The sequence below is a fragment of the Rhinoraja longicauda genome, chromosome 33 (genome assembly GCF_053455715.1).
Source record: "Rhinoraja longicauda isolate Sanriku21f chromosome 33, sRhiLon1.1, whole genome shotgun sequence".
NCBI classification, from domain to species: domain Eukaryota; kingdom Metazoa; phylum Chordata; class Chondrichthyes; order Rajiformes; family Arhynchobatidae; genus Rhinoraja; species Rhinoraja longicauda.
In genome coordinates, this window is record NC_135985.1 from 38,304 (window position 1) to 59,614 (window position 21,311).

Here is a 21,311-nt window from a genome sequence, read left to right on the forward strand (position 1 = left end):
AATGGTTATGTTAAGTAACCATTCCTCTCTTTGATCGTTAGATCATTGGGTCCTTGACGGATAATTTGACTTCTCAATTAGCAACTGATGATCAAGTCTTCTGATGATTGATTAGTTCGCCAAACTGGCCTGGTCATTAGTGTGATTGGCTAGTTCATATGCCTTCTTTTACTTGCTTTGTAGCCATGTTCCTTATGATGCTGGTGCAATACTGATTGGTTTGTGAGCCTATTTATGATTTGATAGCTGATATTGTGGTTGGTTTGCCAGCCTTTCATATTAAATTGCCTTCTGGCTTGATGAGCTGCTGTACTGGATATGGTTTGGCTGACAAGTTGGTTTGTTATCAGCTGTTTGTAGATTCCCTACTGCTGTGTGGCAGGTTAGTTGTCCTTAACTTGGTTGTTCAGCTGATCTTCTTTGACTCTCCTTAGTTTAATTGGACAGCATGCCTTCCATTAATTGGTTATCAGATTTTCTAAGGATCAATGGTCATGTTATTGGTTAGATCGGCTCCAGATAATTGGCTTATTGGGATTCAAATTGTTTAATATCTGACTCCTAATATTTAACTGGCATTCCATTGGTTGGTTAGATATATTAAGTTATTTGCTCACACTGGTAGCTTTGCGAGCCTTACAGTTTATTTTCTGGCATCTTGATGGATAACAGGTCTTCCTATACCTAGATGGTTGGTTGGCTAGTTGATATGCTGACCAAACATTGGTTTGCATCTTCCATTGACTAGTTAACTAGTCTTCAGATGATTGATTAGCTGGTTGGTTACTTGGTTACTTTTTTGATGTTCTTTGGTCAGCTGGTCTTATGTTGATAAGACCAGGTTACCTGACCTCCAGTGATTCTCTGATGGTTAACAGGGTGAACTGGATTGTTATTTAACTATCTAATATTCATATTGGTTCACTGACCCTTAAACTGTTGATAACTTGACCTTTGGACTGGGTATCTTTCACTGTTTGCTTTTAATGATTTCTTGGTTAACTGGCAACCTGATAGTTTGCTAGTCTTTGAATTTCTGCTTAACAGGCCTGCTGAAGTTTGGCTGGCAAACTTTGTTCATGAGTTAGCTGTCCTGTTGGTTGTTCAGTTTGATGTGGAATGGTAAAGAACTAACTTTTAATTGACTAGCTGTTTAATTGGCTCTCGGCTTTCTCATAGATTTGCTGGTCTTTTAATGGATAGATGGTCCTAATGAGTTAACAATTGAGCTGACAATTGATGCATAGGTTGGGTTGAATGTTTGGTATGTAGGGACTGAGATGATGTGGCAGCTAATGAAGTTTCTGTCTGCCTGAATCTGGACAGAGGTAGAACTTTCAACTCCTCAACATGGGTTTTGTTTTCTCCCATTATTCAACTTCTCTCGTTTTCCAGGTCAGGATCGAAGAGAAATATGGGAAGAATTAGTTAAATTTTCCGACATGTTCTGCTGATTAATTGTAGGTGAGACCAAGAAGATTCCTCATCTGCTCATAGACCATGAAGCTGATGCTCACGGCAGGGACAACTTTCATGCAGTTGGGTGTGAATCCTCGATAAAACCCTCTTAAACCTTGCTCTTCCATGATGGTGATGATATATTGAACCATGCTTGCCGGTGCCCTGTTTGTGACAATAGCTATAGAAAGAAAAAATCCTGTGCATTACACGTTGGAACAACTTAACCCATTGGCAAATAGTTTCAAAGCACAATCTAGGTGTGAACAGGTAAAAGCTTAACACAGAAAGTAACCACGCATCAGGGCAATCATTCAAGGGGTATGGGTAATTATATTTAAAACCTGATCCTCAAACTCTCACATCTGAAGGTGGGAATGATCAATTATCTCAGGAATCCGGGACCAATCTGCTGCAAGATGTGAGCTGGCAACCAACCAGGTTGGCAAGGACACAACCAGCTGGCAGTGGCTGGTCAGGTTTCCATGTTTCTCATTCACTCTTCCAGATTCCCAAGCAAATCGTTGCTCCTGACATCCTCATGGGATATTGGGCCTTAAGACTGAAATGATTGACTGGACAGGAAGTCGGTAAAATTAGAACACAAGATTAAATTGGCGATCTTCCTGTTGTGTTGCACTCAGGATGCTGGGAACATACACCATTCTGGTCAAGGTGTTTAACAAAACTTGGATAAATGTATCTGGTGTTTGCCATCAGATTTTAGCCGAAGGCTGTACTGTATTGGGAATGGGAAGGTAGGTTGTTACTGCACAGTCTGTTGCAATGGACTTGGAGCTGGCCAGTAGCAGCACAGAGATCACCATGTCTCTTAGTCCCTTGCCGAAGCTCTCAGTTTCTTGCCTTAAGTACAGGCAAATTCACTGGATGAGGTGAGTGATCATTTCATGGTGGCCCCTGGTGCACACTACCACTGTGCCACTGTGACCAGTTTTGAAGAGGTTTCTGAGAAGCAGATGGGATATCACACATTTCACAAAACTGGTATATCAAGGAAGTCACAAGGAAATGTTGGAATATGCTGAGCAAAACATAAAGTGCTGGAGGAACTTTAAGGGCCTGTCCCACTTAGGCAATTTTAAGGCGACTGCCGGCGACTAGGCTGTCGCCGAACATTCGCCAGGGTGTCGCAGGCGTGATCGTGAGGAGTCTTCAATGAATCGTAGCGGATCTCGGCGCGTCATTGAAAAAAATTCCATATAGAAATTTCTCGGCGACAGCTGGCTTGTCGCCAGGTATCGTAGCTTATTGTGGGCGCTGTCTGTCGCACGCTGTCCCCAGGTTTGCTAGGTTGTCGCAGATGCATTTAGAAGCACGTAATATTAAATTAAGAAAAGGCATTTGAAGATACCAGAAGATAATTTTGTTTAACCAATTTATTTACCGTCAGGACATTTGACAGGTAGATTGGAGGCGACAGTTTGACAGTCAGGTAAGCGTGTTTCCGAAGACGGTGTAATCTCTTAGCCAGGTGCTAGTTTCACAAAAAAAGTAACTTGTATCGACCTGACTCGGCATTGTCGTCGGGTAAAAGAAATATTTGGCGATCTGCTACGACTTTGACAGTCGCCGGCAGTCACCTTAAAAATCACGTAACCGGGACAGGCCCTTTATGGCCAGGCAGCAACTGTGGAGGGAATAGACAGGGTGACCTTTTGGATTGGGCCCCTTTTTCAGACTCTTGTTTCTGGTTCTCAAGACTCATTTGCCTGTTCATTCCCTCCACAGATACCGCCTGACCAGCTGAGTTCCTCCTGCTGTTTTGCTTAATATCAAAGGATGTTTGACACTAGAAACTGTATCTTGGGACTTCATGTAATCTGTAAGGCCGCCATGGTTCTTCTGCTTCTTCAGATCAATGCATCAAACTGTTCCCCAATACTTTGCTCGTTACACAGATTCTCAGTGGGTTTGTTCAGTAAGCAGATCACCACATTACTTGGTGTATGTAATGAAGGAATCTTGAACTGAGATGAGAGAACTTACCATGTGCTTGCATCTTGGTCCTAAGGAGTGCCAAAGGATAGCTGCCCAGCAGCCCACAGGTGCTGGAGATGGTGCCACAGCCAAGGTGGATGAACATACCAGGGTCATTTGGGCTTTGCCCATATCTCTGGCAATATGCTTTTTTTGAACTCTGTAATCAAATGAGAAGAAAATGCACAAACAATGAGTAATATGCGTAACAGGATAGAAAGTGGTGACACGTCAAAGCAAATATGTCAGTCCATGAGTGATGCGTGGTCTGTGAGAATGGGCCAAATGGCTTTCAGTAGCAGCTTAGGAGAGTAGAATGTTAGGTATGTGAGATAATGATATTGCCCATTGCCCAAGACTTATCCTATCCAGGTCATTCCTCCTTCTCTCTGCTCCCAACTAGCAGAAGAGACAGAAGCTTGAAAGCATGCACTACGACACTCAGGAACAGCTTCCTCCCCTCACCATCAGACTTCTGAACATTCTTTCAATAAGTAGGGTACTGCCCAATTCACCTCTACTACATTGCGCACATTGGACTTTGATGGAACTGATGTGTGATGCTGAGAACTATATTCTGCACCCTGTATCTTCCCTAGTCGCTCTATCTATTCTACTTGAGTTTGACTTGGTTGTATTTTTTTATAGTGCGATCTGATCTGTTTGTATCTAATGCAAAACAAAGCTTCTCACTGTACCTCAGTGCACGTGACAATAATAAACTTGAGCTTAGGAAGACTGTCCTAAAAGGACACATTGCTGGAGTAACTCAGCATGTCAGGAAGCATCTCTGGAGAACATGGATAGGTGGTGTTTCAGGTCAAGACCCTTCTTCAGACTTTGGCCTGCTCCTTTGGTTGTTAACTGGTTGTGCTAGTTCAGAGCATCTTGGAGCTGTGTCCGTACTGAACAATAAAGAGGCATTCCTGCCTGCTTGTTTGAGTTGAGGGATCAGACCAAAGGGTGGAGTTCCTTAACAAAAGGTCATCTGTGCACTTTGCCTGTCTTTCACAGAGAGTGGCTGTGATAAAGTGCATTACCATGTAACATGATAATGGAACGGAATGGACTCAACAGCACTGCCTGAAGTTACCCTTAAAATAAAATGGTGGCCAGGTTTCTGGTCACAAATATAAAGGGAAGTGTGGTTCGACTGTTTAGAGTCACCAAATCATTGTAAAACAGGCTCTTTGGACTAACTCCAGCACGTTGACCGAGATGTTTACCTGAGCTCATGTCATGTGCCTGAATTTGGCCCATATCCCTCTTCACCTGTACTGTCCATGTGCCTTGTCTAAATGTTTTTCAAACATTGTAATTGGACTGAACTGTACCACTTCCGCTGGCAGTTTGTTCCATATACATCGTACCAGACTGTCGTGAGGTAGTGGGGTCTAGAGACTCCGACTATTAACAGCAGTGGCTGTTGTGGTGGAGCAGCCGTCTCTCACTAAATCCAAAGTATTTCTTGTTGAAACATACCTCGTAGACTGTCAGCTCGATGCCTGCGTAGGGGATGATACCAAGTAGGTTTGGGAAGTAGCCTCTGTAGAGAGCAGCAAGACCTTCACCTTTGATGATAATTCTCATGCAATCATTGATTCCTTTGTACTGCCCCGTATATCCAAGTGCCAGTCTCGTCTTCAGTACCTAAACCATGAGAAATCTTCATTAGACTCATGATCTTGGTAAGCTTACATATCTGTGATTCTGGATGAAAAGGATTTTTAAACAGTAATATTTCAAAAACAAGCTTTTTCTGTAATGATCCTGCAGTTATTTGAGTTTCCCAGAGAGGAAAGCCAAACAAAATGCAGGTGATTGCCACAATTACATTTGTTAATGTGGGTTTCAGATAGGCTTTCAATAAAATGTAATATATCAGACATGTCAACAGTATTAGAGAGAAACAACTGAGTCTGAAGGGTCCTTTTATTTATTCGTGTCATCACACAACTGTTTGCCAATAGCCAGCAAATTTTAATGCCACGTCGTTGGGCTCTGCAAGATCCTTCACAGTGCATGTGTCATGCAGCAGATCACAGCTCAGGAGATGTTCCATAGTCTGGAAGCCCCGTCCGCACTCGCAGTCTGCCGCATCTTCAGTGTATCCCCACTTCAGGATGTTGCTCCTCCCCACGCCTGTCCGCAGTCTGTCGAGACTGCACCAGGTTATCCACGGTTGGTTGGAACCTGGTGGGAGTTTCTCAGAGGGATCGATTGCCATGTGAATGTCTTCCGGAGATTTCTCTCGTCTATCTTCCCAGAGTTTGAGCCTTCTGGATGATGCACTGCAGTCCAGGGGATGGACAGAAGAGAGAAAACTTCTGTGTGATTTCAAATGCTGAGGTAGCAAAGGGTGGTCATGTAGGGGGTGTCTGTTATCCTCTGGTTGTCTGAAGTGTTCTTTTTTGACTGGCTACAGATCTTCTGATTCCAGGAGGTGCAATGCCAGAGAGTAGGTAGATGTTGTCGGTCTTGGTAGGTTTCATGCATCTACTGATGCAGCGACAGCTTGTGTTTAGCACAGGATCAATCTTCCTTGTCTGAGCTGAGCACTCCCACACTGCACAGGCATACTCGGCAGTGGAGAAGCAGAGAGCCAGAGCCGTTGATCGAATGGGTTTAGAATTTACTCCCCATTTTGAGGTCCTCAGATTGCTAAGAAGAGCATTTCTGGAACTGATTTTTCCTTGAAGCTTGGTGATATGTGCTTTGTAGGTCAGAGATCGATCAAGAGTCACACCGGGATAAACTGGATTGTCCGAGTGCTCCAATCTGACTCCATTCCATGTGAACTTCAACCTTCGATTGGCACACTTGTTCTTCAAGTGGAAGGCGCAGACTTGGGTTTTAGATGGATTAGCTCTCAGGTGATTCTCTTTGTAGTACAGGTTGACTAAAGCCTCACACAGAGTAGCTTCTGCCTCAAGGAATTCAGCACTTGGGGCTGTAGTACACAGGTCATCTGCATAAATGAAACTCCTGGTGTTGGGATGGATAGGCTGGTCATTATCACCATAGATATTGAACAAGGTGGGTGCCAGGACACTTCCTTGAGGGAGGACGTGTTTCTGCCTGCGCCAGCGACTTTTCTTTCCTGACAGTTTGACAAAGAAGTTTTGGCATACTGACCGGCCTACTGTGTCTGTTTTCGACCAGAATCCTCACCAGGTTGGTTAGATGCAAGTTGTGTGCCAAATTAAGTACTTTGTGTTACAGTCGGCGACGGTTTGCTGTATCATAAGCGGCTGAAAGGTCTACAAAAACAGCGCCTGTGATAACACCTTCCTGAAAGCCATCCTCTATGTGTTGGGTGAGATTGAGAAGCTGACCTGTGCAACATTCCCAGGCTGGACCCTGCCTGCTCCTTTATTAGGGATGGCTCTATCACCTGGCTGAGGCCGGTCAAGATGAGTCGCTCAAACAGCTTGTAGGTGTGGCAAAGAAGTGATATTGGCCTGTAGCTCTTTGTGGCTGAAGGATCAATGTCTGGCTTCAGCAATGCCATGACACGTTCCCCCTGTGACCATATGGGTTTTCTCCAGATGCTCCATTTTCCTCCCACATCCCAAAGATGTATGGTTGGTAGGTTAATTGGTTTCTGAAAAATGGGATAATATAGAACTCGTGCCAATAGGTGATTGATGATTGGCGTGGACTCAAGCATTCAAGAGAGAGCTAGATAGAGCTCTTAAGGATAGCGGAGTCAGGGGGTATGGGGAGAAGGCAGGAACGGGGTATTGATTGAGAATGATCAGCCATGATCATATTGAATGGCGGTGCTGGCTCGAAGGGCTGAATGGCCTCCTCCTGCACCTATTGTCTATTGCCTATTGGCCTGTTTCCATGCTGTATGTCTAATCTGTAACTAAATTACATTTCTCTCTGAAGAAGGTTTTTGTGAGCAATTCCAACTTTGCTGATCCTGGATTGACCCGTCAACAATGGCCTGAACTTCAGAAGTAGATGTTACCTCCATCGGATAGACGATGGTCTGAGCAGTGACCCCTGCGAGCGATCCTGCAGCAAAGCGTTGATGGATGGCCAGCTTGGCGTGGCTGTCGCTGAAAAACTTCTTGTACTGTTCAAAAACACACAATGGGGGATATAATGTAAGTATGGGAATAATTGTACATCCATTTGTTAAGTTATTCAACGTTGCTGGCTTCTGGCAGCACCATGGTTACGTTACTAGACCAATTTGGTGAGATTTGCACTGTCGGTTTGGAGGGGGATCCCACCAGCATAGCTGGTGATTGAAAGTTCAGGGAATAAAATTAATGTAAAGTGAAAACCAGGTTACCTGTAAAGGTGATCATAAAATCACTGGATTCTCATAAACCCAGCCAATTTGTTAAAATCCTTCTGATGCTCTCACTTGGTTCAGCTGTGACATAGTTTAAACATGGCTTCATGTCAAAATGATCTGGTAAGTCACTTAATTCAAAGAAAATTAAGGTTAAGCAATAAATGTTGGCCTTGCCAGCAAAACAGGGCGATTGGCGTGGACTTAGTGGACCAAAGGGTCTGTTTCTGTGCTGTATCTTTCTATGACCCTACAACACTCACACCCTATGAGTGTGTACAGATTTAATGTTGCAGTTACACCGATCAGCCAAAACATTATGACCACTGACAGGTAAAGTGAATAACATTGATTATCTTGCTACAATGGCACCTGTCAAGGGGTGAGATATATTAGGCAGCAAGTGAACAGTCAGTTCTTGAAGTTGATGTGTTGGATGCAGGAGAAATGGGCAGGAGTAAAGAACTGAGTGACTTTGACAAGAGCCAAATTGTTCTGGCCAGCCAACTGGGTCAGAGCATCTCTGAAACGGCAAGGCTTGTTGGGTGCTCCCGGTCAGCAGTGGTGAGTACCTACTGACAGCGGTCCGAGGAGGGACAAACCACAAACTGGCGACAGGGTGTTGGGCGCCCAAGGCTCATCGATGTACGAGGGCAGCGAAGGCTATCCCATCTGGTCCGAACCGACAGAAGGTCGACTGTGGCACAAGTCACAGAAAAGTTTAATGGTGGTCACTGGAGGAATGTGTCACAATACACAGTGCATCGCACCCTGCTGCGTATGGGGCTGCACACGGAGGACCAACAGCATATTAGGCAGGTGGGCATAATGTTTTGGCTCATCAGGTCATAATGTTTTGGCTGATTGGTGTATATAAGACATTGGTGAGGCTGCTTTCCGATTGTGGCATTCAGTTCTGGGTACCACTCTTCTACTTTGCTCCCTTCTTGAATATTTCCAACTTTCCAATCGTCTGGAATGCCTCCTGATTGTCGTGATTCTTGAAAGATCACATCTAATGTCTCCACAATCTCCAAACCCACCTCTTTCAGAACCCTGGGCTGCAGATCTTTCGGTCCAGGTGACTATCCACCTCAGACCTTTCAGCTTTCCAAGCACCTTCTCCTTAGTAATAACCTCTCCACTAACTTCCACCACCTGACTCTCTTGAATTTTAGGCACGTTGCTGGTGTTATCCACTGTGAAAACTGATGCAAAAAAAAATTTCAATTCATCTGCCATTCCCCATTATCACTTCTCCAGCATCATTTCCCAGCGGTCCAATGTCTCTCTTACATTCCAATTGTATCTCCTGATGTAATTGGTACCCTATATCCTGGCTGCTGATTGGAAGTCTGTAAATAACACTCATCGGGGTCTTTTTACCCTTGCAGTTTCTTAGCTCTGCCCACAAGGATACTACATATCTGATCCTATGTCACTCCTTTGCCAAGGACCAGATTTCATTCCTTACCCCATCCCCTCTGCCCACTTGTCTTGTCTTTTCAATAGGACATGTAACCTTGGATATTCAGTTTAGTTTAGAGATACAGTGCGGAAACGGGCCCTTTCGGCCCACCGGGTCCGCGCCGACCAGCGATCGCCGCACATTAAAACTATCCTATACACTCGGGACAATTTTTTACATTTACCTAGCCAATTAACCTACATACCTGTACGTCTTTGGAGTGTGGGAGGAAACCGAAGATCTCGGAGAAAAACCCACACAGGTCACGGGGAGAACGTACAGACAGATCCCGTAGTCGGGATCGAACCCGGGTGTCCGGCGCTGCATTCGCTGTAAGGCAGTAACTCTACCGCTGCGCCACCATGCTGCCCAATTTCCCACAGCTCCCGGTTCTGATCCTCTTTCAGCCATGTCTCCGTAATGACCACAGCGTCGTACCGACCACTTGTTAACCGCGCTACAAGTTCATCCACTTGGTTGCGTATACTACGTGAATTCAAATAGAACACCCTTAGTTGGGTATTCACCACCCCTCCACTCATATTGGTCCTGATTTTACCTGATCTTAATCTCTTATCGATATACTAAAACTCGTTTGTTTGTTTGTTCCTGAGCTACAGTCAAAACGGTACACAATTTTGTGTACACAATTACATCAGGAGATACAATTGGAATGCTACCTGAGCCACAGGCGATTGGCACAGGGTTGAGAACATTAAAGAGTTGAACGTGTGGCTCAAAGATTGGTGTGGAAGAAGTGGTTTAAATTTGTGGGATATTGGCAACAATGTTGGGAAAGGAGGGAGCTGTCCTGATGGGACAGACTCAACTTGACCCGACTGGGACCTGGGTCCTGACAAACTACATAATCAGAGTCGTAGACAGGGCTTTAAACTAATTAGTGGGGAGGGGGGTCATCAAATTGGAAATGTATGGATGAAGTTAAAGGGAAGGAGAGTGCAGGAGAGGTTACTGAAGTCTCAAGAAGTAATAGGACAAGAAATGTTAGTAGGGACTAGACCAAATGAACCCGTTGGGCCCAAACCTCTCCTGCGTTGGTGCAGTACCCTCTCCTCCCTCCCTCCCCTCTCCTCCCCCTCCCCTCTCCTCCCCCTTCCTCCACCCCTCTCCCACTCCATCCCCCTCAACCCCCCCTTATCCTCCCTCCTCCCCCTCCTCCCCTCCCTCCCCCTCAACCCCCCCTTATCCTCCCTCCTCCCCTCCCTCCCCCTCAACCCCCCTTTATCCTCCCTCCTCCCCCCCCCCTTATCCTCCCTCCTTAGGAGATAGATTTAAACTTTAAAATGTGAATAACTTTAAAAATATTACCAATTTCAATTAAACCTTTCATTAGCACTAAAGGGACGACGGTGAGTAAGGTGGGCCTAAAATTGTCACGCATTCCAGAAATTATTTCCTCTTTGGTTCTACTGTACTTTTCAATTTAGCCCCTAGCTGTTCAAATTCCCTCAGCAGAACCTTTTTCCTCATTTTACCTATGTCATTGATACCCACATGGACCACAAGAAGTGGACCTTTTCCCTCCCACTCCAAGTTCCTCTGCAGGTCAGAAGAGAGGTCCCGAACCCGGCATTAGGCAGGCAACACAGCCTTTGGGACTCTTGATCCCCGTGACAGACATTAATGTCTACTCCTCTAACTATACTATCCCAAATGGCAACTATGCTTTTCCTCCCTCTCTCCCCTCTTGAATGGCCCCCTGAATCATGATGCCCTGGTTAGGTTGCTCATCCTTCCAACAGCCTCCACACTCGTCTGCACAGGGAGCAAGAATCTCAGACCCAACCGACAAGCTCAAGGGCTGGGGTTCCTTTAACGCTGCTCTTACCTCTATTCCCCTGCCTGCCTCACTTGCAATCACATCTTCCTCCTGACCACGGACCACATTGGAAGCTGTTACTCTAATGGGTGTGACTGCGTCTAGAAACACAGCGTCCAGGTAATTCTCCCCATCCCTGATGTGCTGCAGTGTTTGAAGCTCAGACTCCAGGTCGTCAACTTTGAGTCTGAGTTCTTCGATCAACCAACTCTTATTGCAGATGTGGTCACAAGGGGTCCACCAGCTCCCACATTGTATAGCTACAGCACATCAGGTGATTCACCCTGCCTCCTTTGTGTTTCTCGTGGGGTTGGTTGGGTCACATTGGTCAGAAACCAGCATTGTTATGAATTAGGATTATGAGATGAATGGGGTCAGCAAAGACTTCCCCAGAAAGGTTATTTCTCTGGATCACTGAGCCAATTACCTGATCATAAGCTAGAAACTTAATGCCTGTCTCTGGTGCGATTTTCATGATATTTATCCCATTGCCTCTCCAGAGTGAGATGTAACCGCCCTCCTTCACCATTGCCCTCCAGATGCTCAGTAGATCCAGGCTCTCTTTTATGGCATAGACCTAGAGGAAGGAGAAATCGAAAACCATGATACAAAGATAACTGCTGGAGTAGATAGTTTAGAGAAAGTAGGGACTCTGCAGAAGGACTTAGACAGGTTGGGAGAGTGAGACTGATCGCAGGAATGATTGGGTTTACATATAACGAGCGTTTACTCGCTGGAATTTAGAAAGATGAGGGGGGACCTCATTGAAACTTACAGAACAGCAAAGGCCTGGATAGAATAGATGTGAAGAGGATGGTTCCACTAATGAGAGAGTCTAGGACAAGAGGCCATAGTCTCAGAATAAAAGGACGTAGCTTTAGAAATGACATGAGGAGGAATTGCTTTAGTCAGAGGGTGGTGAATTTGTGGAATTCATTGCCACAGACAACTGTGGAGGCCTTCAATGGATATTGTTAAGGCAGAGATTGACAGATTCTTGATTAGTGAGGGTGTCAGGGGTTACGGAGAGAAGGAAGGAGAATGGGGTTGGGAGGTAAACATAGATCATTGAATGGCAGAGTCGACGATGGGCCGAATGACCTAATTCTGCTCATACAACTTATGAACATGAATTTATAAGTCATTTATACACACTGTGATATCATGAGAGGTAGAGTCATAGAGGGGAGATACATTTCCTCCCGGTGGATGCAACAAGGACTACAAACCATCATGGCTGCCAGCAAAAGACTACAAAACCCATAGTCAGCAGGGCTGCTGACACTGATTGCTGCTGACACTGATTGCTGCTGACACTGATTGCTGCTGACACTGATTGCTGCTGACACTGATTGCTGCTGACACTGATTGCTGCTGACACTGATTGCTGCTGACACAGATTGCTGCTGACACAGATTGCTGCCCAGCTGAACCAGATGAGCTGATTGCCTCTGAGAGAGCTAAAAGGGAAGGGAAGCAGTGTATTTAAAAAGAGAGACAATGACTGGAGCAGACAGGGAGAGAGACAATGACTGGAGCAGACAGGGAGAGAGACAATGACTGGAGCAGACAGGGAGAGAGACAATGACTGGAGCAGACAGGGAGAGAGACAATGACTGGAGCAGACAGGGAGAGAGACAATGACTGGAGCAGACAGGGAGAGAGACAATGACTGGAGCAGACAGGGAGAGAGACAATGACTGGAGCAGACAGGGAGAGAGACAATGACTGGAGCAGACAGGGAGAGAGACAATGACTGGAGCAGACAGGGAGAGAGACAATGACTGGAGCAGACAGGGAGAGAGACAATGACTGGAGCAGACAGGGAGAGAGACAATGACTGGAGCAGACAGGGAGAGAGACAATGACTGGAGCAGACAGGGAGAGAGACAATGACTGGAGCAGACAGGGAGAGAGACAATGACTGGAGCAGACAGGGAGAGAGACAATGACTGGAGCAGACAGGGAGAGAGACAATGACTGGAGCAGACAGGGAGAGAGACAATGACTGGAGCAGACAGGGAGAGAGACAATGACTGGAGCAGACAGGGAGAGAGACAATGACTGGAGCAGACAGGGAGAGAGACAATGACTGGAGCAGACAGGGAGAGAGACAATGACTGGAGCAGACAGGGAGAGAGACAATGACTGGAGCAGACAGGGAGAGAGACAATGACTGGAGCAGACAGGGAGAGAGACAATGACTGGAGCAGACAGGGAGAGAGACAATGACTGGAGCAGACAGGGAGAGAGACAATGACTGGAGCAGACAGGGAGAGAAGCAGTGTTTGAGTTACATGTTGTAAGAAGGCAGCAAGCTAGTTTTGATTTAACTACCTGTTTTGGTTTTGTGTACCTGTCTGCAAACAATTGTTTACCTGTTTTTGGAAAAGACTAAATATATGGAATTTAAGTTTGAAAACAAGAACTTTTCTGTCTTCATTTCCGGCACCCACACCTCCCAACCTTCAAGAGAAAAGCTCCCGACCTCTCAAGACATCACAATGGTGGAGAATGCCAAATAAGGAGGGGGGGGTAAGTACGAATGTCCATCAGTGATTTGACTATCCGCTTGGCACAATTGAGAACCAGTGAGAACGACATGGAGGAAATGTTGAAGATGCTGGCTCAGAGTAACCAGCTCCAAATAGAGACGAGATGGGCTCTTTTGGAGGAACAAAGAAAAGCCAATATGTTGAAAGAAGAGGAACTCAGGTTACAGAGGATCCAGTCTCAAGGAGCGGGGCGATCAACCACCAACCCGAGGGTCCGTGCCAGTGATTTTATTGCTAAAATGGGACCCACTGATGATCCAGAGGCCTATCTCCATGCATCGAGACTACTGCAACCAGAGAAAAGTGGCCTAAAGACCAGTGGGTTGGTATCCTAGCCCCGTTCCTAGCCGGGGAATCACAGAAAGCTTTTCAAGACTTGAACAGTACAATAGCGAATAACTATGACATCTTGAAGCAGGAAATATTGAGCAGAATAGGACTTACAAAGTTTGGAATGGCTCAACGTTTCCATAATTGGGGTTTTAGGAATGACCAACCCCCCCCCCCCCACCGGACTCAGATGCATGAACTTATTCGTATTACAAAGAAGTGGCTTGATCCTGATAAAAACTCTGCAGTAGCCATTGTGGAAGCCATTGTTGTGGATCGATATTTACGTGCTCTACCCTATGAGACAAAAAGGGTTATCGGCCACAGTGCTCCTGTTGCAGCTAGTGCCTTAGTGGATGCAGTTGAACAGTTTCAGGCTACTAATGAAATGCTCCGCATGGGGGAAAAAAGAGCAACCTATCGTTCAAGGACGTCAAGCAAATCCTCGGCCACAGCCCCAAAAACCCATACAGGGCAACCCAACCAGACAGGTTAATATAAGAAAATAACTGCAGATGCTGGTACAAATCGATTTATTCACAAAATGCTGGAGTAACTCAGCAGGTCAAGCAGCATCTCGGGAGAGAAGGAATGGGTGACCTTTCGGGTTGAGACCCTTCTTCAGACTGAAGTCTGAAGAAGGGTCTATTAAGTTGTTTACCCCCAAAAGAGTCAGGAGCACCACCAAGAGATGACATAAAGGTGGGCCCAGAGCTGTCACCCCAGCAACGTCAAGAGTGCATGGAGCTGGTTGACCGTAACCAAGATGTGTTCTCGGCCAAGCCGGGCACTACACATCTCGCGGTACATGAAATTCGCACTAAGCCTGGAAAGGTAGTCCATCAGCGGCCCTATAGAGTTCAAGAAGCCCATAAGGAAACAATTAGAGAGGAAGTTAAAAAGATGCTTGAACTAGGAGTTATTGAAGAATCCCATAATGCCTGGGCAAGCCCAATTGTACTGGTCCCCAAACCTGATACGTCGACTCGATTCTGCAATGACTTTAGAAAACTAAATGAAGTGTCCGAGTTCGACGCTTACCCCATGCCCCTGGTAGATGAACTAATAGACCGTCTGGGAATGGCTCGCTTCACCCTTGACCTCACAAAGGGGTACTGGCAAGTTCCGCTTTCCCTAGAATCCCGAGAGAAAACAGCCTTTGCAACAAGTGAAGGGCTTTTCCAGTACACCAAGTTACCATTTGGTCTACACGGAGCGCCTGCCACCTTCCAGCGGCTGATGGACCGGGTCCTGCGGCCCCACAAAGAATATGCTGCAGCCTATTTAGATGACATAGTGATACATAGCACAGATTGGGAAAGTCATTTGCCCCGAGTACAAAAGGTACTGGATGCTCTTCGGGTAGCAGGTCTCACAGCCAATCCCCGCAAGTGCAGGCTAGCCTATAGTGAAACAGGGTACCTTGGTTACACAATAGGGCGTGGCCTTGTTAAACCTCAAGATGCTAAACTAAGGGCCATCCAAGATTGGCCATGACCTGTATCAAAGAGACAAGTAAAATCCTTTATAGGCCTTGCAAACTACTATAGACGCTTTGTTCCCAACTTCTCTGATCTAATTGCCCCCCTAACAGATCTGACAACTAAAAGACAGTCCCGAATGGTGAAATGGTCACAGGAAGCAGAGGAGGCTTTCACCAGCCTGAAGAAGGCCTTGTGTTCCCACCCAGTTCTGGCCGTCCCAGACTTCAACAAGGAGTTTGTTGTTCAGGTAGATGCCTCAGAGGTGGGTCTTGGGGCGTTACTCTCTCAGATACAGAAGGGTGAGGAGCACCCAATACAGTAGCAGAAAGCTTTTGGCCCATGAGAAAAGATACTCTACACCGGAGAAAGAATGTCTGGCAGTTAATTGGGCCCTTGAAACCCTTCGCTATTACCTTATTGGGCGCAAATTCACTCTACTCGCAGACCATGCTCCTTTGCAATGGATGTCAAGAAATAAAGAAACGAACAGTCGGGTAACAAGATGGTTTCTCAGCCTCCAGGCTTTTGACTTCTCGGTTGTCTACAGGGCAGGTCGGAAACATGGGAATGCAGATGCCCTTTCCCGAAGAGACGTCCTGTGGGCCTCCTTCCCCAGTCCGGAGGCCTCAAGTCAGGGGAGGGGAAAATGTGATATCATGAGAGGTAGAGTCATAGAGGGGAGATACATTTCCTCCCGGTGGATGCAACAAGGACTACAAACCATCATGGCTGCCAGCATTAGACTACAAAACCCATAGTCAGCAGGGCTGCCTGCCCTGCTGGCACTGATTGCTGCTGGCACTGATTGCTGCTGGCACTGATTGCTGCTGGCACTGATTGCTGCTGGCACTGATTGCTGCTGGCACTGATTGCTGCTGGCACTGATTGCTGCTGGCACTGATTGCTGCTGGCACTGATTGCTGCTGGCACTGATTGCTGCTGAGACTGATTGCTGCTGACACTGATTGCTGCCCAGCTGAACCAGATGAGCTGATTGCCTCAATGAGAGAACTAAAAGAGAAGCAGTGTATTTAAAAAGAGAAACAACGACTGGAGCAGACAGGGAGAGAAGCAGTGTTTGAGTTATATTTTGTAAGAAAGGCAGCAAGCTACAGTTTTGATTTAACTACCTGTTTTGGTTTTGTGTACCTGTCTGCAAACAATTAAGTTAACCTGTTTTTGGAAAAGACTAAATATATGGAATTTAAGTTTGAAAACAAGAACTTTTCTGTCTTCATTTCCGGCACCCACACCTCCCAACCTTCAAGAGAAAAGCTCCCGACCTCTCGACATCACAACACCTAATGATTTCAATTAAAATTACTTATACAGCTTTCACATCTTGTGGTGCTGTATTCTGCTGTTGTTGTATGCACCGAAATGTGGTGCTGCAATATGTTATCATGGGAATGGATTAATCTTAACTTGAAATGCCAGGAATTAGTCAAGGATCATCATCATAATGTTTTTAATGGAAATCCCTGTCTGACAAATCCAATAGAATTTCTGAAATGGAAATTAAAATTGTCAATGAGTGTGATGTGGTTGATGAACTTCAGTAAACCTTTGACAAAGTTCTAAGTGGGTGGCTGATCCTGAAGTAAGAGGCCATGGTGTGGTTGATGTTGGATCTGAAATTGGCTCCATAACACGAGACCAAGGGTGACAGCAGAAGGCTGTTTGTGATCGGCAACCTGTGACACGTAAGTACCAAAGGGACGATCTGCAGGTGAATTCAGGAGGTATATTTAGTCAGATACAGATGACATGAAAATTGGTGGTTCTGTTGAAAGTGAGGATAGTTTGTGATATTAATTAATTAGATGACCAGCGCAAATGTCAGATGGAACTTAATCATGAAAAATATGCAATAATATTTTTTGAAAGTATTAATGATAGAAATATGTCATGAATGGTACCCATAGGAAGTACTAAGGAATAGTGGGACCTTGATATACTTGTGTACGGATCGCCAAAAGTAGTGAGATACTTGTCCTCAGCAGCGGCACAGAAAATACGATCAGAGAGTTCTGGTACAACAATAGAAAGCATTGGTTTGTCGACAGCAGGGGTACTCCGTGCAGTTGTGGTTGTCACACGATGGAAGACAGTGCAGGGTTTAGTATTTGTACTCCGTGTACACCAGTGTAATCAGAATGTAACAATGTACTATCCTGTAGTGTAGTGCCAGTGTAACACAGTGAACCATTGTTGTAACGGACCATGGTGGGGGGGAGGTCGTTTTGTTTGCCGATTGTCTGCTACAACCAAGTAAGGTATTATCATAGTAGAAATAGTTGAAACTGTAGTTACTGGTCAATGCACAAAAAGACACAAGGTGCTGGAGTAACACAGCAGGTCAGGCAGCATCTCTGGAGAATATGGATAGGTGACATTTCAGGTCAAGATCTCGATCCAGTACTGGGCCTGGAATTCGGGTGAGTTGACGCCCCCCCAGCCTGCTGGAGGCCGGGGGAGAGGCAGGATCGGCGAAACCAAAAGGAGTAAATACTGAATGACTGGAGGTTGGTGAGGATTAACACCTCTGTACTGACTAACCTCAGTCCCCTGCTGGCTTCCGGCAACCTAAGCCTTTCTTCCTCACGAACAATGTAAGGGCCATTGTGGTTTCATTGGCAAACTTTTAATCCTGACTTTTACGTAATGTAGCAGCAAGTCCTCAGTCAGCAAAAAGTTGTACTTACCTTTGTAAAACAGTCTCAGATGTACACCATGTATTTCCTTGGCCTGTTTGTCCTCCCCAAGATAAATCCAATTTGCCTTCCTATGTTGGATTTTCATCAGACTTCTTGCCAATGTGAACCACATTGGTTAATACACACAGTCTGCACTACCTTGATGAATCTCTTTGTGATCTTCTCAAACAATTCAGACATAATCATTGTGGAAACAATGACCTGCAGATGTGGTTAATACACAAAAGGACATAAAGTGCTGGAGTTCTCCAGAGATGCTGCTTGACTCGAAGTTATTCCAGCACTTTGTGTCAATTTCAGACATATCATTAGGGTTAGGGTTCAGTCAAATACTGACTGAACTTAATTCAACAATGGAGACACAAGAGACTGTAGATGCTGTAATCTAGAGCAAAGCCAAACTGCTGGAGGATCATAGCAGATCAGCAGCATCTGTGGAGGCAAAGGGGTGTTGACGTTTTGGGTTGAGATCCTGCATCAATGAAACTGTGCCTCTTTAAACAATCATTTGTGTTGCCTTACAGATTCTCTTTAGAAGTGTGTCCACTTCTGTGCAGGATTGGCCCATGTTCCTTCCGTAGCCCCTTAAGATGCAAGTTTAGTCTAGTTTAGTTTGGAAATGCAGCACGGAAACAGGCCCTTTGGCCCACTGAGTGCCACTGACCATCGATCACCCGTTCAAACTAGTTCTGTTATCCACTTTCTCATCCTCTCCCTATGCTCTGGGGGCAATTTACAGCAGCCAATTAACCTACAAATCCACATCTTTGGGATGTGGGAGGAAACCGGACTACCGGCCATTGGGAGAATGTGGAAACTCCACACTATTGGCATCCTCGATCAGGATTGAACCCGGATCTCCAGTAGCAGCTTTACTAGCTGCACTTCTCTTTCCACAGCTGCTGGCTGACCTGTTGAACAACTTTTGTTTTTATTTTTAATTTTCAGTTTTTATTTTTGTGACAATAAAGACTTTGCAGAATCCCTGGAGCCAAATGACTGAGGTTAGTTTGGAGATGAAGAAGACATTGAAACTATGTAGATTAGCACTACCAGGTTTGTTCTCAGACTTTGAGACATTAAAAGAGAAAATTGTATATATTTTCAATTTGTACACTAAAAAAAGTAGAAACAGGAGAAAAAAGCAGGAACTAGTATAGTTTCTAAAAAGGAAGTTGATAAAAATTTATGCAACAAGTATTAAATTGTGTGAGAACAGGGTTATGATATGACGTGAAGAACAAGTTTCGGGACATCACTGGGCAATAGTTTCTTCCTTTGGTGAAATATTCTATCCCAATGGCGGTTTTTAAAGATTTAACTGGGAGTTTTTTTAATAACTGTGCCTGCAGTGGTGAATGAAAATGAAGCAATAAAACAATGAAAACGTAACACAGGAGGAATTTTGACAGAAAGGAGAAGTCAGAAGTTAACAGAGAAATCATTGTATTTGGAAAGGCAATATATGAAAGATTTGTCAAATACTTGAAGCTTAAGGTAAGAGGGAATAAGTTTAAAGAAATGTTTGAGGCATGGTCTCTACAGACTGATACAATATTTACATTGAAGAGGCATATGAACAGACACAAGAACAGGCAGAAAAAAAGATGGATATGCAGGTCAATGGGATAAGTTTAAATTGGCAAAATGATGGGCCTAGACGTGGTGGGCCCACCGAGTCTGCACTGACCAGCGATCCCCGGACATTAACGATGGGCCTAGACGTGGTGGGCCCACCGAGTCTGCACTGACCAGCGATCCCGGACATTAACGCTACCCTACACACGCTAGGGACAATGTACACTTATAAACCAATTAGCCTACAAACCTGTATCTCTTGGACAAAAACCACGCGGTCACAGGGAGAATGTACAAACTCCGTCGGGATCGAACGTGGGACTCTGGTGCCACAAGGCAGCAACTCTACCGCTGCGCCACCATGCCACCCTAGACTAGCTCAGTGAAAGTGCTTTGTAGATCTTAGTAGATATATCTCAGATTTTTTTAATCTACTTCCTTTTGAAGAAGCTACTAGACGGGCATGGACCCATTGGGTCCAAATCTCTCCTGCGGGCGTGGCAACCTCTCCTTAGGGCCCGGCAACTCTCCCCCAACTGATCGAAAACTCTCCTGGGGGTGTGGCAACCCTCCGTGCAAACCTCTCTTGCGGGCGCGGTAATCCCCGTTGGGTGCAAACCTCTCCTGTGGGGGTGTGGCAACCCTCCCCAACTGACGATCTGTGGACCCGTTGCCGGCCGGGGAGTGTCCCCCAGCGGGAGGGGTTAGCGCATTTATTAAAGTTTATGAAGTTAATTTGTTTTTAAAAAGTAACAAAACTTGATTTATTGAGAGCACATGGAAATGGTGAGTAGGGTGGATCTAAAATTGTTGCACTATCGTGTACTGTTTTGGCTGTATTTCGGGAACAAGAGACAAATGTATAGATAAACAAACAAGATGAGTGTTTTAGTCATTTGTAGATTCTGCTGTTTCACCCATTTCTCAGTGGAAGCTCCCTGGGTAACGTCTGTAAATCACTCTGGAGGGCAACGGCTTTGTTTCCCATCACCCTTTTCATTTTACCTGTACATAGATCTTGAGCCGGTCCAGCGGGGCCGTCGATGTTCGAGACACGGCTCCAGCTATTGCTCCTGCCACCAGATGCTTCCACCAGGTCCCAATAAGTGATTGATTATAGGAAGTCTCAGGAAATAAGATCTCCCTGAAAGGCCTGGAGTCATGGTACTGCAACTGGAAGAAAAACAATGCAAGTTAGAGAAAGATACATGTTTTCCTCTTCGAAGTGACTCTGCTGTTTACAGAGCCATGGGCAGCCTGCTCGTAGACCCATGGGCAGCCTGCTCGTACAGCCATGGGCAGCCTGCTCGTACAGCCATGGGCAGCCTGCTCGTAGAGCCATGGGCAGCCTGCTCGTACAGCCATGGGCAGCCTGCTCGTAGAGCCGCGTACAGCCACATCCCCACCCAACTCACACCACATCCCCACCCCTCTCACACTACATCCCCACCCCTCCCACTCCCCTCCCACTCCCCACCCCTCCCACATCACATCCCCACCCCTCCCACATCACATCCCCACCCCTCCCACACCACATCCCCACCCCTCCCATTCCCCACCCCTCCCACATCACA

The 21,311-nt window shown here is 45.8% G+C and overlaps 1 protein-coding gene across 1 annotated transcript; it reads right to left on the bottom strand.

Moving 5' to 3' along the window:
- Positions 1-1,454: 1,454 nt before the first annotated feature.
- On the bottom strand, positions 1,455-21,102 carry LOC144608918 (mitochondrial adenyl nucleotide antiporter SLC25A23-like). The gene is made up of 7 exons (XM_078427163.1): positions 20,980-21,102; positions 20,743-20,910; positions 11,501-11,650; positions 7,433-7,540; positions 4,939-5,106; positions 3,466-3,616; positions 1,455-1,639 (listed from the first exon to the last, which is right to left on the bottom strand). Exons 1-7 carry the CDS (start codon positions 21,100-21,102, stop codon positions 1,455-1,457), a joined length of 1,053 nt encoding a protein of 350 aa, XP_078283289.1.
- Positions 21,103-21,311: the final 209 nt, after the last annotated feature.

Excerpts from the sequence above, each read along its gene's own strand:
- LOC144608918 (XM_078427163.1), bottom strand. The coding sequence starts at position 21,102 with ATGGCTGTACGAGCAGGCTGCCCATGGCTCTACGAGCAGGCTGCCCAT. Across the intron at positions 11,651-20,742 it reads GGCTCAAGATCTATGTACAG|GTCTATGCCATAAAAGAGAG; the intron begins GTAAAATGAAAA and ends TCCTTCCTCTAG. Across the intron at positions 5,107-7,432 it reads CCATCGTCTATCCGATGGAG|GTACTGAAGACGAGACTGGC; the intron begins GTAACATCTACT and ends CTCATGGTTTAG.